Source organism: Symphodus melops (assembly GCF_947650265.1).
Source record: "Symphodus melops genome assembly, chromosome: 4".
Classification (NCBI taxonomy): Eukaryota; Metazoa; Chordata; class Actinopteri; order Labriformes; family Labridae; genus Symphodus; species Symphodus melops.
The window spans coordinates 29,130,111-29,145,447 of record NC_136694.1 but is presented as its reverse complement, the minus strand read 5'-3'; the positions used below and the strand labels follow the sequence as shown (position 1 = coordinate 29,145,447).

Below are 15,337 nucleotides of genomic sequence, written 5' to 3'. Positions count from 1 at the left end.
AGACACCACAGCCGCTGAAGCTGTGAAATGTTTGAATCAATCACGTCGCCCCGTACTTAAGAGCTACTTCATTCATAACATGGTTAGACCGTCTCCATGACAACGGCGAGACACGCAGCACAGGTCCTCGAGGACGAGCACATACACAACAACAGCAGGAAGAATCACGTCCGCTTTGTTTTCCTCACAGCGTCACTAAAATCAGAAACACGACCAAGACGAGAGGCTGACGAGCGACAACAAATCCACGACAAGGTACGGCACGCACACACACACACACACACAGACACACACACAGACACACACACACACACACACACACACACACACACACGATCTGATCTGGATGCCTGAAGCCCGTCTGCTTGAGTGTCGTTCCCAGAGTTTCATTCATCAGCTCTCAGTCATGACTGAAAACCATTGAAGAGAGAGAGAGAGAGAGAGAGAGAGAGAGAGAAAAAAGAGAGAGAAAAAAAAGAGAGAGAGAGAGAGAGAGAAAGAGAAAGAGAGAGAGAAAAGAGAGAGAGAGAGAGAGAAAAAAGAGAGAGAAAAAAAAGAGAGAGAGAGAGAGAGAGAAAGAGAGAGAGAAAAGAGAGAGAGAGAGGGAGAGAAAAGAGAGAGAGAGAGGGAGAAAAAAAAGAGAGAAAAAAAAGAGAGAGAGAGAGGGAGCGAACGAGGCAATCAGACTGACACTCATTGACCTCACTGTCTATCCGACTGCAGTGTGCTATGAAATGCCACAAATTCACAGATCATGGTAGCCACACACACACACACACACACACAATAAATGGACATTACCTCCTGTCCCCATGGTAACCTGGAGACAAGGAGGAACCTAACTATAGAGCTTTACCCCAGCAACACACACACACACACACACACACACACACACACACACACACACACACACACACACACACACACACACACACACACACACACACACACACACACACACACACACACACACCTAACATGACATCATCGTCCTGTGAGCAGCAGACATTTCTAATAAATCAACATCTGTGCGTCTCTCGTTTCCTCCCAGGAAACCGAGGTGGCGGCGTGCCGCAGCACGCACGTGAACACGAGAGGCGAGCGGGTTCAAGGAGCGCAGCACTTTGTTCACCTGAGCGGGAGGAGCAGAGGAGAGCTGCAGCACGAAGGTGTCTGTTGATGTGATTTAAGACGGGAACATCCAATCAGGATCGATCACGACTCTTTAACCTCCGCTCATATCAATGCAGCGTCCAATCAGAGCCTCCTCTCCGACCTTACAATCAAAATCTCAGGAGTTCCCTCGTGTGTCTTCCTGCTGCGTCTGATCTCCCAGGAGCACCTGAACGCCTCGCAGATCAAACAGGAAGTCCCCTTTTTGGATTTCTACAAACACGCTCGCTGTGCGGCGTTTCTGCCGCATCACAGCTGCTTCATCATTTCCTCCTTTCACAGAGCGACGGCTGAAAAAGAGCCCGGCGCCATGACACCTCGAGTCCAGCCGACGACCACGGCGTGCTGAGTGAGTCCCACACTGGTGTTGTTAGTGCTTCTAGACTGGGACCATCACGCTCCGGCACAGCAGGACCAGACGTGACGCCACTGTCAGTCACTAACCGTCCTGAACGCCGTCTTTATCTGAGCTCGTTAAAATGAGCAAGAAAAAAAGCGCCTGGACAAAAAACAGCACCAAACCCGCTGTGAGGGCGCCCGGTTATTGGCGTCCACATGCAAACGCACAAACGGAGAATTTGCAGATCTTCACTTTGGACGACAGCTTTTTAAAAGCTTCTGCGTGTTCGTGTGGACGAGACGCCAAGACGTGGGATTTTGTGAGACGGGGACGAAGAGTCTTTTTAAACCCCGAAGTGATCACCGATTAATCACCGATTAAATGTAAATGTACTTTATTGATACAACGATCCTTTCAGCGAACCAAAGTGCTTTACAACAAGTCGAAGAAAAACATTAAATCCAATAAACAAGTTGAATAAAAGTCATAAAAATACCGCAAAGTGAAATAAGATAAAACAAAAACAATAATCTCCATGACGACTGAATCTCAGCGCCACAAAGGCTCCTACAGCATCTCCACCCAAACAGAACGTTTCCCAGTCAAACACTCTCTCTCTCTCTCTCTCTCTCGCCCGCGCTCTCTCTCGCCCGCGCTCTCTCTCTCCCTCTGTCTCTCTCCCTGCCTCGCTCTCTCTCTTTCGCCCTGTCTCTCGCCCTCTCTCTCTCTCTCCCTGCCTCTCTCTCTCTGTCTTGCCCTCTCTCTCTCGCCCTCGCTGTTTCTCTCTCTCTCTCCCTCTCTCTCTCGCCCTCTCTCCCTGCCTCTCTCTCTCTGTCTTGCCCTCTCTCTCTCGCCCTCTCTCTCCCTGCCTCTCTCTCTCGCCCTCTCTCTCTCCCTGCCTCTCTCTCTCTGTCTTGCCCTCTCTCTCCCTGCCTCTCGCCCTCTCTGTCTTGACCTCTCTCTCTCGCCCTCTCTCTCTCTCTCGCCCTCTCTCTCTCTAATTGAGTTATGACTTTAATTTTCCCCTGAAACAGTGAGAACCATCAGCTGGCAGCAAACAGACGGTTGATCCAGTCAGCAGGTCGGCACATGATAACAGACAGCAGCACGTCGGTCCAGATATGTGTGAGTGTTACGTTTACACACATGTGGAAGAGTCTCTCTCTCTCTCTCTCTCTCTCTCTCTTCTCCCCCCCCCCCCCCCCCCCAGGTCGCTTAAAGAGCTCAAACACTTCAACTGTCATCCATGTTTTTGTTTTGTTTTGTTCTCGCTGCCTTCTGGGAAGTTTTCAGGTCGACAGCAGATCCGAACATATTTAAATGAGACGGAGAACGGGCCGACGTTCTCCTGAAGAACGGGCCGACGTTCTCCTGAAGAACGGGCCGACGTTTTCCTGAAGAACGGGCCGACGTTCTCCTGAAGAACGGGCCGACGTTCTCCTGAAGAACGGGCCGACGTTCTCCTGAAGAACGGGCCGACGTTCTCCTGAAGAACGGGCCGACGTTCTCCTGAAGAACGGGCCGACGTTCTCCTGAAGAACCGGCCACACACATTCACTAATCTCACACTCAATCTATCCGACTCATGTTGTTGCTGTTTGTCTCTTCCTCTTTTCAAGTGTGTGTGTGTGTGTGTGTGTGTGTGAGAGAGAGAGAGAGAGAGAGAGATCCACCTGAGGGATCAAGAAAGTATTTCAAAATAAATGTCGAAATAAAATGAAGTGTAACTTTTTGGCGTTAGCGCTGAAGCTTCGGCAGACGAGCGGAAGGTCAAAAGTTTAAAAAGTTTTGAGACGCTCCTTTGTGTTGCTTCGTGTCAAAGCGTCGCCACAGGAGCGGAACGGAGGCGTGACATCGTCTCCACGCTTCCTGAACGAATGAATGAGTCACGCTGTGGGCGGCGAGTCATGGCGGGGACGATATAAAGCCGCTACACCAAGGCCGCGATGAGCGGAGAGACGAGGGGCAGACGGACGCCTCTCTCAGTCTCTCCCGACTCGCTCGCCCAAATCCTTCCTCTCTCCACTGTCCTTTCAAAATAAAGTACTTTGCTCCGCTGATCTTTGAGCGAGCATCACCTGGTGCGTCATCCTGCTCTCTGAAGACAAAGTGCCGCTTTTCAAAGTGTTTGAGGCCGTGTGTGTGTGTGTGTGTGTGTGTGTGTGTGTGTGTGTGTGTGTGTGTGTGTGTGTGTGTTTCCCTCAAAAGGTGAGTGTTGGTGTGTGTGAGTTCGGCCTATTTCCAGCAGCCTATTTTCAGCTCGCTCACTTTAGTGTGTGTGTGTGTGTGTGTGTGTGTGTGTGTGTGTGTGTGTGTGTGTGTGTGTGTGTGTGTGTGTGTGTGTGTGTGTGTGTGTGTGTGTGACTCCAACATATATAAGTGACATTTTTAGGCCTCGGCTGGTTAAGGGCCCCGAGTCCACAGACAGCGCTCACTGTTGCTAGGTTACCAAAGTTAACTTCTGCCCGCCAGGTGCGTTTTTCAGACGGCTTCACGAAGCTCGTCAGCAGCAGCTCGACGCCATCGACAAGGAGGCGCCGCGCTGACATCGGACGTCCCGCCATTTTTCTTGATTTCCGGCAGCACGCAGCGGACGGTCAACATCGTCCTTTTAAGGATTCTCAAACGCACACGATGCCTTTGAGTCTCCGTCGCTGAAACGAAGCAGGAAGTGGGAACGACAGACTGTGGAGGCGGAGTTATCGTCATGTGGAGGAGGAGCTATCGTCATGTGGAGGCGGAGCTATCATCATGTGGAGGCGGAGTTATCGTCATGTGGAGGCGGGGTTATCGTCATGTGGAGGCGGAGGTATCATCATGTGGAGGCGGAGTTATCGTCATGTGGAGGCGGAGTTATCGTCATGTGGAGGCGGAGCTATCGTCTCTAATTTAATCCGTCAGTCTGAACGTTAAGAGTCACGTGTTGTCCTGAAGCCTCGGACACTTTGAATTGTTTCAGGATTAAGAAGCGTGTCGGCTGTGGTCGGTATTTTAATCTTGCTGAAGACACACACACACACACACACACACACACACACACACACACACACACAGGCGCCCTGCTCCGATCTCCACGCAGGTATTGAGGCCAATTAAGGAAATGTTTAATTGATTGATATCGGCTTACTGAGCTGCATTTAGCCCGGCGCTCTGCAATCATCCGTTCTCCGAACACGCTACGAGGCGGCGTGTCATTTAAAGCGCTCGTTTGATTCCCGCTCGCTCGCTCACAGTGCGGAGTGAGGGCATCAGCGTTTCTGTGCTGTGTTCACCTGATGCTGCGTTCACTGACTCACTGACTGTGTTTAACCCAGACGAGGTCAGAGGTCGGCGCTGATTTATCCACAGAGACTCAAATGGGATTCGTTCATCATCCGGGTATCCGAGGTCGATCGTTTTCCAGCTCCTCCTGGAGGAGTCCGACGGCGTTCCCGGGCCAGACGGGATAAATAATATATAAACAAACGTTTAACACAGAAACGCTGGATGAACAAGGGAAAAGTATTTTTTTAATCCCTAAAATAAACATTCAGCTCTCAGAAGAATCATGAAGGAGGTGTGTGTGTGTGTGTGTGTGTGTGTACTCTCAACAACTAGACTGGCAATAATTTAATCTTTCTGATTAAAAACATTCTGGAAAAATTTACGTTTTTTTTTTTCTGTCTCCAGATTGTAAAACGAAGGTTTGACGAGTTGGAAGCTTCATGATTTCAGCTAATTTAACCCGATAATGACGTCTGTGGTTTTTATTTGAACGTGGACTGAAAGTTTTCTGACATCACAGCGGCTCCATTTGCAACATAAAAACCAAAAGGTTGGGGGTTCGATTCCCAGACGATACAGGCTCGAGTCCATTTACAAACATTTGACACAACACTCAAACACCAGAGCTCCACTTCAGGATGGACTGGTGAACGACGGCGTGTCTCTGATGGTCACAGTTCAGAGCGTGCTGCCTTCACACGTCTTCACGGGAGGCTGAAAGGTTGAAGGCGGACGGTAGCTGACGATTAACGACGTGACACCTGTTGGACTTTCTATTCATCCAAAACAAACGAATCTGAAACCAGCAGGTTTGTTTTCAGCTGGCAGCAGAGACGTTCCTTCTCTGCACTCGAGGACAAGCTTGGACCTGTTCAAACTCGGAGGCATCGACCTGATAAGACGAGACGGCGTGCACTCGTGCTTTCATCACGTCGGCCTTCTTTTCACTCCTCAACCACAAAACCCTCCGCAGAGGGCTGAGCGGACCGCGGCCTGCAGAGAGGCGCCGCACATCCTGATAAACGAGTCGAACAGGAGGAGACAAATTTATCTCACACACACACACACACACACACACACACACACACACACACACACACACACACACACACACACACACACACACACACACACACACACACACACACACACACACACACACACACACACACACACACACACACACACACACACACACACACACACACACACACACACACACACACACACACACACACACACACACACAAGCTAACGTGCTAGCATCTCATCAAACACGTTTGTCACATTGAAGCTCGGCCGCAGCTCTGATATCTGAACATCGACGTCTCGTTATGAAATCGTTTCCTGTCAGCAGGTCACAACGATGTCCCGTGGTTACCGTGGTTACCCTGCAGCTCATCCACGTCCACACACTCACACACACACGCCTCACAACGTGCTCCTTCACTCCAACGTGACCCCCGAATGTTTCCCTGTGAAATATCAGCGTCGAGCCGGGCTGGAGCTGCTTCACACTCTGCCTCAAGGTTCAAGGTTCAAGGTTCAAGGTTCAAGGTTCAAGGTTCAAGGTTCACTTTATTGTCAATAAGTCAGACATCCAGTGAAATCGAAACTACATTTCCCCACTCCCCATTAAAAAAAAGGTACGGTAAAATATGAAATAAAATGAGGTAAAATAATAATATTTACACTAATAAAATCTAAATGTGCAATAAACACAAAGTTAAATAAAATGGAATCTAAAACAAGATTTAAGAAAAAAAGTGAAACTTGTTGATGCGTGCAATAAATGTCCTCTTTAGGGAACACTGTGATTCCTTCTTTTCATTTAGCGTAGCATGCTCCTGCTCCGTCTGTGTGTGTGTGTGTGTGTGTGTGTGTGTGTGTGTGTGTGTGTGTGTGTGTGCGTGTGTGCGTGCGTGTGTGTGTGTGTGTGTGTGTGTGTGTGGCGGCCTGTCATCATTTCCACTTGTGAAAACGATGAGATGTTAAAGTTGTTAAAGTGAACAGTGTGTGACAGATATGTGAGTGTAAACATGGAGGAGCTGCAGGCTGATTATCTGAGCGACCGGCTGCTCGGAGGATTCTGATTGGATTAGCTGTTAGTTAAATAACAGCCACTGAAAGCTACTTAAACAGCTGCCCGGCCTTCAAGTAATCAGAAGCTTGATCGGTAGCGTTTAAAGTTGTTTTCCCAACAGACTCTTCATCAAGGTGCCAGAGAGAGCCGACATTTTATCTGTGCTGTTAAAAACACAAACGTCTTCGCCGAGCGTCCGATTAAAGGCGAGAGAGAGAGAGAGAACGGTCCGGGCGTACGCACGCCAGGAAACCTTCAGGGTCAAAAGGTCAACTATCATTCAAGACGATCGAAACATCCGAGCGGCGTGGGAATGTCGGGGATGACGCGCATACATCGGTCCGTGTTCGGTCTGTCGAGACAAACATCCCTCAAATATCAAAGATTTTTAGTGACGACAAGATGGGTCACTCGACTGGAAAGTAACCGCTCGACTCGCTGCAGAGTGGCAATGCTTGCGGTAATCCAAACGGCGCCCTCTGCTGGTGACGGAGAACCACTCGTGTAACTCAAAGCAGCTCACAAGAAGCACGATGTGATCGATTAAACATCGGAGATGATAACGACAGTCTGATATCGTCTGCTCGCCGATTAATCAGCCTCTAAACATCAGATTTAAAAACCTCCTAAAATCAAAACCCCGCGTTAAAATCCAACATTCCTTTGGGGAATATTTTCCGCAGCGTCTTCATGTTGGGAGAGTTTTTTGTTGCTATGGAATAAAAAATAAAAGAGCGAATACGGGAATTATTCGTTGACGGTTTAAAGACTTTTAGAGCAAAGCTTCCAGGAGAAGAGCTAAGCTACTTAAATTAGCAGAGCGCTAACACCTCCGCTGACCGTCTGAGAAGCTCTCACATTAATCCTCTGACTGGAGCGAAGGCATTTGATTGGCTGGATCTCAGCTCCTTCACAGCACCACGGGGTTTTCCTAAACGGCGGTCTCAGGAGCTCCAGGGTTTGAGAGGAGGAGCAGCTGCGTGCGAGAACACACACACACTCGTCCCACCCTTCACAGGAGCCATCGTCAAGGCAACGGGCCCGGCAGGACGCCGGGACACACACACACACACACACACACACACACACACACACACACACACACACCCCCAAACAATCTCACTGACCAAACATCGACCACGCTGGGTCATTCTGGCGTTTATCTTTCCAGCAGCTACGGCGGCGTGGAAGACGTGAAACAGGAAGAGATGCAGCTCTCAGTGTCTGTCACCTCACAGTATGACATCATCAATCTGCTGCATCACCAAGCCGGCTGATTGGCTCATCAAACGCAGGACGCATCCGATCACACCTGCGCCCCGTCAAGTTGAACGAGGATCAATAACCTCCGAGTTCAGCTCGTTTGTCTCAAACTGACTTTAACACGTTTCTATATGTCAACCTGCAGAGTCATGTGACCGCCAGCGTTCATGCTGCCATTTAGAGGAACCGACAGTTATGAGGCAAACACCTCTGTCTGTGTGTGTGTGTGTGTGTGTGTGTGTGTGCGTGTGTGTGTGTGTGTGTGTGTAACAAAGAGAAGTTGTCCTCTCACAGTTTCTAAATCTCATCACTTGAGTTTTGTCTTGCGTCGTGTCGCTGACAGACTTTCTTCTTCTTCGAGCAGCACGAGAGCGTCGTACGCAGCATCGACCTGCGCGTGATCGCACGCAGCGTCCAGACGTGTGACGCTTTGTACTCAAATCACAACCTTCTGAGGCTCGTCAATAAACGCCTGGCGGCGGCGACAGCAGCAGCGGCGGCGTTCTTGTTGTTGACGCAGCTCACACAGATGAGAAACTTGTGAATGAAGCTGATAAATAAGTTGTAGCGTGACATGTTTGAATTATTTTTCTTTCTTTGTGAGGCTCTTTGGGAGCAGAATCGTGAAACAAACATGCAGGGCAAAAAAAAAAAAAAAAAAAAAAAACATGACTTAAAGGATCGAACCCTCAACCGACCAACTGAGCCGCAGCCGACCCGCTGAGCCGAGACCGCCTGAGGCGAGTCCTCGTGTGTAACGGGAGATTTGATTTTTATTTTATTGACAGCCGATTGACACGGACAGCCCGGCCTTTTCCTAAAAGCTCGCTGGTGCTCATAAATAAAATAAAATAAAATAAACCCACAAATATCCCGTTTAAACAAACAAGAGAATAAACAGCTGAATCAAAAGTGCCAGTAAATCAGTGCACGTTAGTGTGCGCGTGTATCCCTGGAGAGAGGAAAGGATGACGCGACTCGTGTCATTATAAATAGCTTATGGACACACACACACACAGTAAGTCCCTGCATGCTAACATAGCCGGGTAATCCCGTGGCTGTCTCAGCCTGTTCAACCTGTTCTACAGAGACGCAGGAGCTGCACAATAACAGATCTGATCCGTACGTGCTGCAGCGTTTTTAAAGACACTACAGGTGACTCGATCGATGAGAGAGGAAACACGACTCAGCAAACATCTGCTCCCATTTTTTGTTTAGTCCAGAAAGAAGCTGAACAACTCTCCGGACAACGATCTCTTCAGCTCTTTTTTTTCCTCCTCTGTTTTTAGTCTTTTATATTCTAAAAGTCTTCAACGTCACACGAATGAATCACAAACAAAAAAAAACAACAAAAAAAAAAGGGAGGGACATGAAGCAAAAGAAAAAGAAAAAATTGTTAGCTCGAGGTAAATAAAAAGTAAAGACTTAAACTGTGACGCACACAGGTCAAACATGAGCTGATTTGTTTTCCTGCTTCTCTCTGTTCGATCGTCTCATTTGATTTCAGAGACTTTAAAATGTGGCTTCCCCCAAAACGTGACGACTTTTGTCTTTCAGTTGTCGCGTGGAGGAGTTCAACGATGCAGATGAAGGAGGCATGATTTATGAATGAGAGCACATACCAAAATAGGACGTGATGAAACTAAAACAACGGGAACCAAAGGCAACAGAAGAGATCAGCGGACATGAAATCCACTTTGCTTTTTTTTTAGTATCAGACCTTTAAAAAGCCAGTTTAAGATTCAAGACGACAGGTGGAGTTTGTGACCATCTTCAGGCTTTCTTTAAGGAGTGCAGGACTTAAATCTTCCATATATACAGACTTTGATTTGTTCTGATTTGGTCTACTGGTCCGGCCTGAGGGTCCAGCGTCCGTGTCTTCCATAATCCCCTCGAGTTTTCGGGACACTTCCTGTGCTCAACTGGGATTACCCTCCATGTGGAGAGACGTGCCTTCGGGGAAGAAACACTCAAACATGCTCGATGTGAACGCAACCTTAAAAACAAAACTGAATCTATTCAGAGTTCACGCTCGAGTGTTTTTTCCACGGGTGTTAAAATAAGAGCGTGGTTCAGTTCGTGACGTGATGATGTGTCGTCAAATAAAAAGGTTCGGACAATTCACGCCCACAATGCATCTGAAAATCAAGAGGACGGCCAATCGGAAAGCAGGGGAAAAACATTATTATATAAATATCTTCTCTTACCTTGCCGGTCTTGTGATCGAACCAGACCAAGGCGTGATTCCTGGACAGGACCTTGCAGTCGAAGGTGGCATTGTTCTGCGCCGGACGACACCGAGCCACCGACCTGCCGATCTTGACTGGCTCATCCAGGTACACATGTCGCTCCTGGAATGGGTGCGAGTTTGGTCGGCAGGCGAACACGGCCAGCGCTGAAGGCATTGATTTTGGCTTTAGAGTATTACTCCAACCGGACACGAGGGAGAGGTTTTCTTGATCCAGAGTGGCAGTTTTCTGTTCCAATCCTGAATGAATTGTCTTAAATATATATATATAATATCACGGGGCCTACGCGTAGGCCGAAATGTTAGTCCTCAAAGCTTCCAGGCACTAACTGATAAACATCGTCCACTGCACACAGCCCAGGCTGCACCGCGTCCCCCACGTTTAAACTCAACAGGACTCTCCTGTGTTTGAAAATAAAAAAACAAACCAACAGGTATAAAAAAGAAACAACATTCCCTTTTTTCACTGAGCGTCCACCAAAGCTACATAACGACAACCTGACTTCTTGTGACAGCAGGCACTATGTGCAGAGCAAGGGTGCCATGTGTCAAGGAAGAAGACTCACACATGACTGAGTATAGAAGTGACAGCCTCCCACGTCCATCAAACTACTGCAGCACTGGAGCAGGTGAGAGAGAGAGAGAGAGGCCAGGCAGGCAGATATGTAGTCTCCAAAGATAGCCAGAGATCAGGACAATAATTGGTATTACTTATCGAGTTAGTTAACGATCCAGGAAACCATCTGATATCAATGAAGGGGGAGCAGATAATCGAATTATTGCGCCCTTTTCCTAGTCCTCTTAGGTAGCTCTCCTGCAGCAAGGAAACAAACAAGCAGCCAACAGGTCACTTTAACATCTCATGTGTGAATTGTTCACCACTTGCATAATGTCATAGTCTGACTGACATTGCTGCCCTGATGCAGGGAACCTTAGCTAGCTGCCTACCGTCACCACTCCCTGCAGAGCTCACCTACAGTATCAGAGCGACACCTCGCAAAAAGGCTGCACGCGACACCTGAGTTATTTCACGTAAAACAGCCGATTAATATCTGATGACTAAACCTGTGAGGCTCCAAAAAAACATTCAGTCAAGGATGAACGGGGGGGGGGGGGATTAGCAGGTCGTCTTGTGCAACTCAGATGCTAATTGGCTAGCTCGCTAAGCGCTAACTGTCGGCCAACGTTTTCTGGCGTTGAACCAGCTAGGCTAGGCTAAGCTAGGCTAGGCTAGTGAGTGTTGACAAACTTATCACCTGGGTCTTCTGATGTTTTCTCCTCGCCCCACTCAATGAGTTCGCTTACCCAATTGAGGCGAAATGCCATCCCTGTCTCCTGGAGCAAATTAAAGCAGAAAGTGTGGGCCTGTTTGTTTTTGTTTTTTTGCTTAAACGGAGTACCGCAAGAGAGGAGCGTTAGCATGCGTTAGCTGCCGAGAAGCTAACCCGGCTAACTGACAGAAACAGACGCGGAAAAATCAGGGGAGTTTTCTGGACTGCGGGTCCTTAACGCATCACCACCACCAAGCAGCAGCAGTCCGGTTATCTCCTGGGGTGGGGGGGGACACAACTGGCGCAGTCACCGTCTATCTCAGTCCAGGTGATGTTTGGCCGTGACGGATTGAGAGTTATAGCCGTCGCCTCCTCACAGTTTTGTGGAAGGAATCCAGAAGAAGTTGTCCTCCTCCTCCGCAGGTCCCGGCCGCCATGCTGTAACTAGAGAGCAAGCAGACAGGCGTGGTGCGTTCACGGACCGACTCACAGCGGCTCTGCACAGTGCTGCTGAAACTACGGAAATCCAATCATTCTGAAAATAACAACAACTTTCTGTGTGATTAGAACATAGACTGTAAAAATATTACAAAAGCACACATTGTTAAAATTAGCTTAACATGTGTATGGTCAAAATTGGTATTAAAAGCCAGAGCTGCAAAACTGGAATCAAAATATTTGACAAAATAGGTAATAAAATATTGATTAAAATTTTTTAACAGTAATTATTATTGTTTTCCTTGTTGTAATATTATCCCACTCATGATGATAAAACATCTGTGTGGTTTCAAATCCATTTTGACTGCTGATTCGACACTGAGGGAACTAAATTAGATCTTCCAAGTCAACACCTGCACACGAGCTTAAATGAAATGTTGGCAACATAATAAATAGACTGGAAATCTTTGGGTGTCTCAAGATTAAATTCGATTTCGATTGGGTAATGATTCGATTCAGAATCGATTTTAGATTCAAAATGATTCTAGATTCATCTGTCAGACTGGCTGAATTTCATTTTGCTCTATTTGGCAGTCTACTGATTTAAGGAGCAGGGAGTGACTGATTACTCCCCCAACAAATAAAAAATAAATAAAAATAAGATAAAAATTCTTAAATGAAATCTAAAAAGATTAAATAGATTTCTGGAAATTATAAATCCATTTTAGATGTTAGTAAAGAAGAATCAAAATTTTTACATTAAATGATTTTTTTACCACCTTATGATAACTTAATTTCTCAAGATCTTGAGAAAATGACTAAAATTTTACATATTCAATTCGTGTTAAACGAGCATTGTACAGTCCTGTGAAAACGAGATCAGTAAGTCGAGATGTCAAGAAAATAACCAAACTGTGGTCCAGCATGAATATATGTACGTTTAGGAGACTATGAACCTGTTAACTTTGAGATACAACACATTTAAGATAGCCTCAACTACGTAATAAAACTACTAATGTAGTTTACATGTCAGTTTTTGACAACGTAAAAAAACCCATAGTTACGTCATATGTGGTTTGATTTACAGACCTGGACAGCAGGACCGGGTGGAGAGTGGTGGGGAGGAGATCAAATTCTGCTTGAGCCTCCAGAAAAGTCCCTGCTGTGTTGTGTTGAGCCGACAGCTGAGACAGAATCAATGCTGGATGAGAGCGAAGAACAGGGGAGATAACACAGTATATCACTGCTGCTCATTTTCTGTTTACTTCGGTCAGCTTTTAATAAATCACATTCATAATTCATCGCAAACGTGTCAAGTTACTTTCCTGAAAACATGTTTTTTAAATCGCCATATGAAGCGAGTCCTGCAGCAAAGCTCATGAAGTCATAGAGAAGTTCTGCATTAGCATTTTATTTTATTCATCAAGTCAATCAAAAGATGGTTGCACCCGATTTAGCAAAACTAATTTCGAGTTAACGAATGTGAGCAGGAGGTCCTCCTCCTCGAGGTGTTGGCAGATGTGAGAGGTTTGAGGATTGATGCAGGGATCACTTCAGGATCAGCCCGATTATCAGTCTGTTCAGAGTGAAGGACGAGGCAAACACACGCGACAGAACATCTCAATCTGATTTACTATCTTGTTATTTTTGTCTTAGTGTTAAAAAAAAAACAATTTACCAATGATCTTCAATAACCTTCGACTCTATGCAGATGATATGGTCTTATATACATCCATTCCTGATTTGTCACAAATACAAACCTCTCTCCAGTCCGACTTCATCAGACATATATAATGTTAAAAGTTCACAGATATCCAAACACACAGCTACACATTAACTCATCTGCACATAGTGTTCAGTTTAGACAGCTTGGTGTCCGGCTGGATCCTGAACCCTGTCTCAGAATCACGTATTGATTACTGTATGTCGTATGTAAAGTTAATTTTGGCGTCAGTGTTTTATATCGATCTCGTAGATGTTTCACTCACAAAATAAAGATCAACGAATCAACATACAGATGTAGGTTCACCGTAACGTGGTCCTTTCTGGTCCTAGTCTGGGTTATAGATCCTCCATGGTCCCAGCAGGTCTCGGCAGGTCCCTGTACTCGCGTCCATGCAGCAGACCTCCTGCGGAGCGGGGTGAGCAGGGGACCAGCTGTCACAGCGCAAACAGTCAGACTATTATTTAAGATTTAACAGCATCTTACTGTGTGTAGCTTCTTAGTTTGACATCACAGCGTGCTCTCATACAGAGACTGTGTGTCTCAAACAAACCCTCAAACACTCACACAGAAACTCAAAGTGTTCAAACTGGTTTAAAAAGAGTTTATTTTAAAATATGCTGTTTACTATCCACACTCTTATTATCTTATTATCTCCTTTCCTTTTCAAGTGTTAGCTCGGAGACAAGGATTTTTTTTTTTCCATTTAAAGGTTCTAATCATGAATCATTAAAGTGAGCTAATCATTAAATTGTTTGTTGTATTTTATTAAATAGTTCAAATACAAAGGCTGATTCATCTCATAAAGGGGTGAATAACAAACGATACAGTTAAACTAAGATGCTCAAAGGATCCAGTTCAGTTAATTATGGGCCTTATATTTGACCTGTCTTTTCTGAGTGTGTGTGTGTGTGTGTGTGTGTGTGTGTGTGTGTGTGTGTGTGTGTGTGTGTGTGTGTGTGTGTGTGTAACAGGTTTAATTGGTTTGTAAACTCAGAAAATGATCGCATTGCTATCTTCCATCTACTCACCTTTATGAAGGTGGATTTGAGTCCCATCTTAGAACATCAGATGGCGACCCCCCCCCCCCCCCCCCCCCACACACACACACACACACACACACACACTGTGAGCACCCCCATTCTGTTTCATCCATCTGTTTGATCCAAGCGACCGAGCAGTTGGAGGATTTTATTTAAAGCACATTTAATGCCTCTTCCTGAGGCTCAGGATCCAGCTAATTAAAGATAGATAGATAGATAGATAGATAGATAGATAGATAGATAGATAGATAGATAGATAGATAGATAGATAGATAGATAGATTCCTGCATGTCATTCCCCACTCTCTTCCAAGTGCTGACTCTATCCACTATAAGAATAGAGACATGTCTACAATTTCAAACTCAGTTAAGATTAGACCTCTGCAGCTGCACAGCATCGTTTATGTTGCAAGGTTCAGCAGTGTCTGAAAGGAAGTATCGTGCATCTTTTGTAATTAGTCTGTGCACACTTCTGGCTGCGATTTTGCAAGA

General features: G+C 46.4%; 1 protein-coding gene across 10 annotated transcripts in view; it reads right to left on the bottom strand.

The window, feature by feature from the left end:
• Positions 1-12,084, bottom strand: part of slmapa (sarcolemma associated protein a) — a 41,554-nt gene extending 29,470 nt beyond the window's left edge. For 5 of the 10 annotated variants that reach the window (XM_079341629.1, XM_079341624.1, XM_079341631.1 and 2 more), the window contains exon 1: positions 10,331-12,083. In XM_079341629.1, coding sequence (XP_079197755.1) covers positions 10,331-10,528 — 198 coding nt within the window. In that variant the 5' untranslated portion in view covers positions 10,529-12,083. Of the gene's footprint in view, positions 1-10,330 lie in introns of all 10 variants that reach the window. The other 5 variants (XM_079341625.1, XM_079341628.1, XM_079341626.1 and 2 more) reach the window with 3 other exon arrangements.
• Between the last annotated feature and the right edge of the window lie 3,253 nt (positions 12,085-15,337).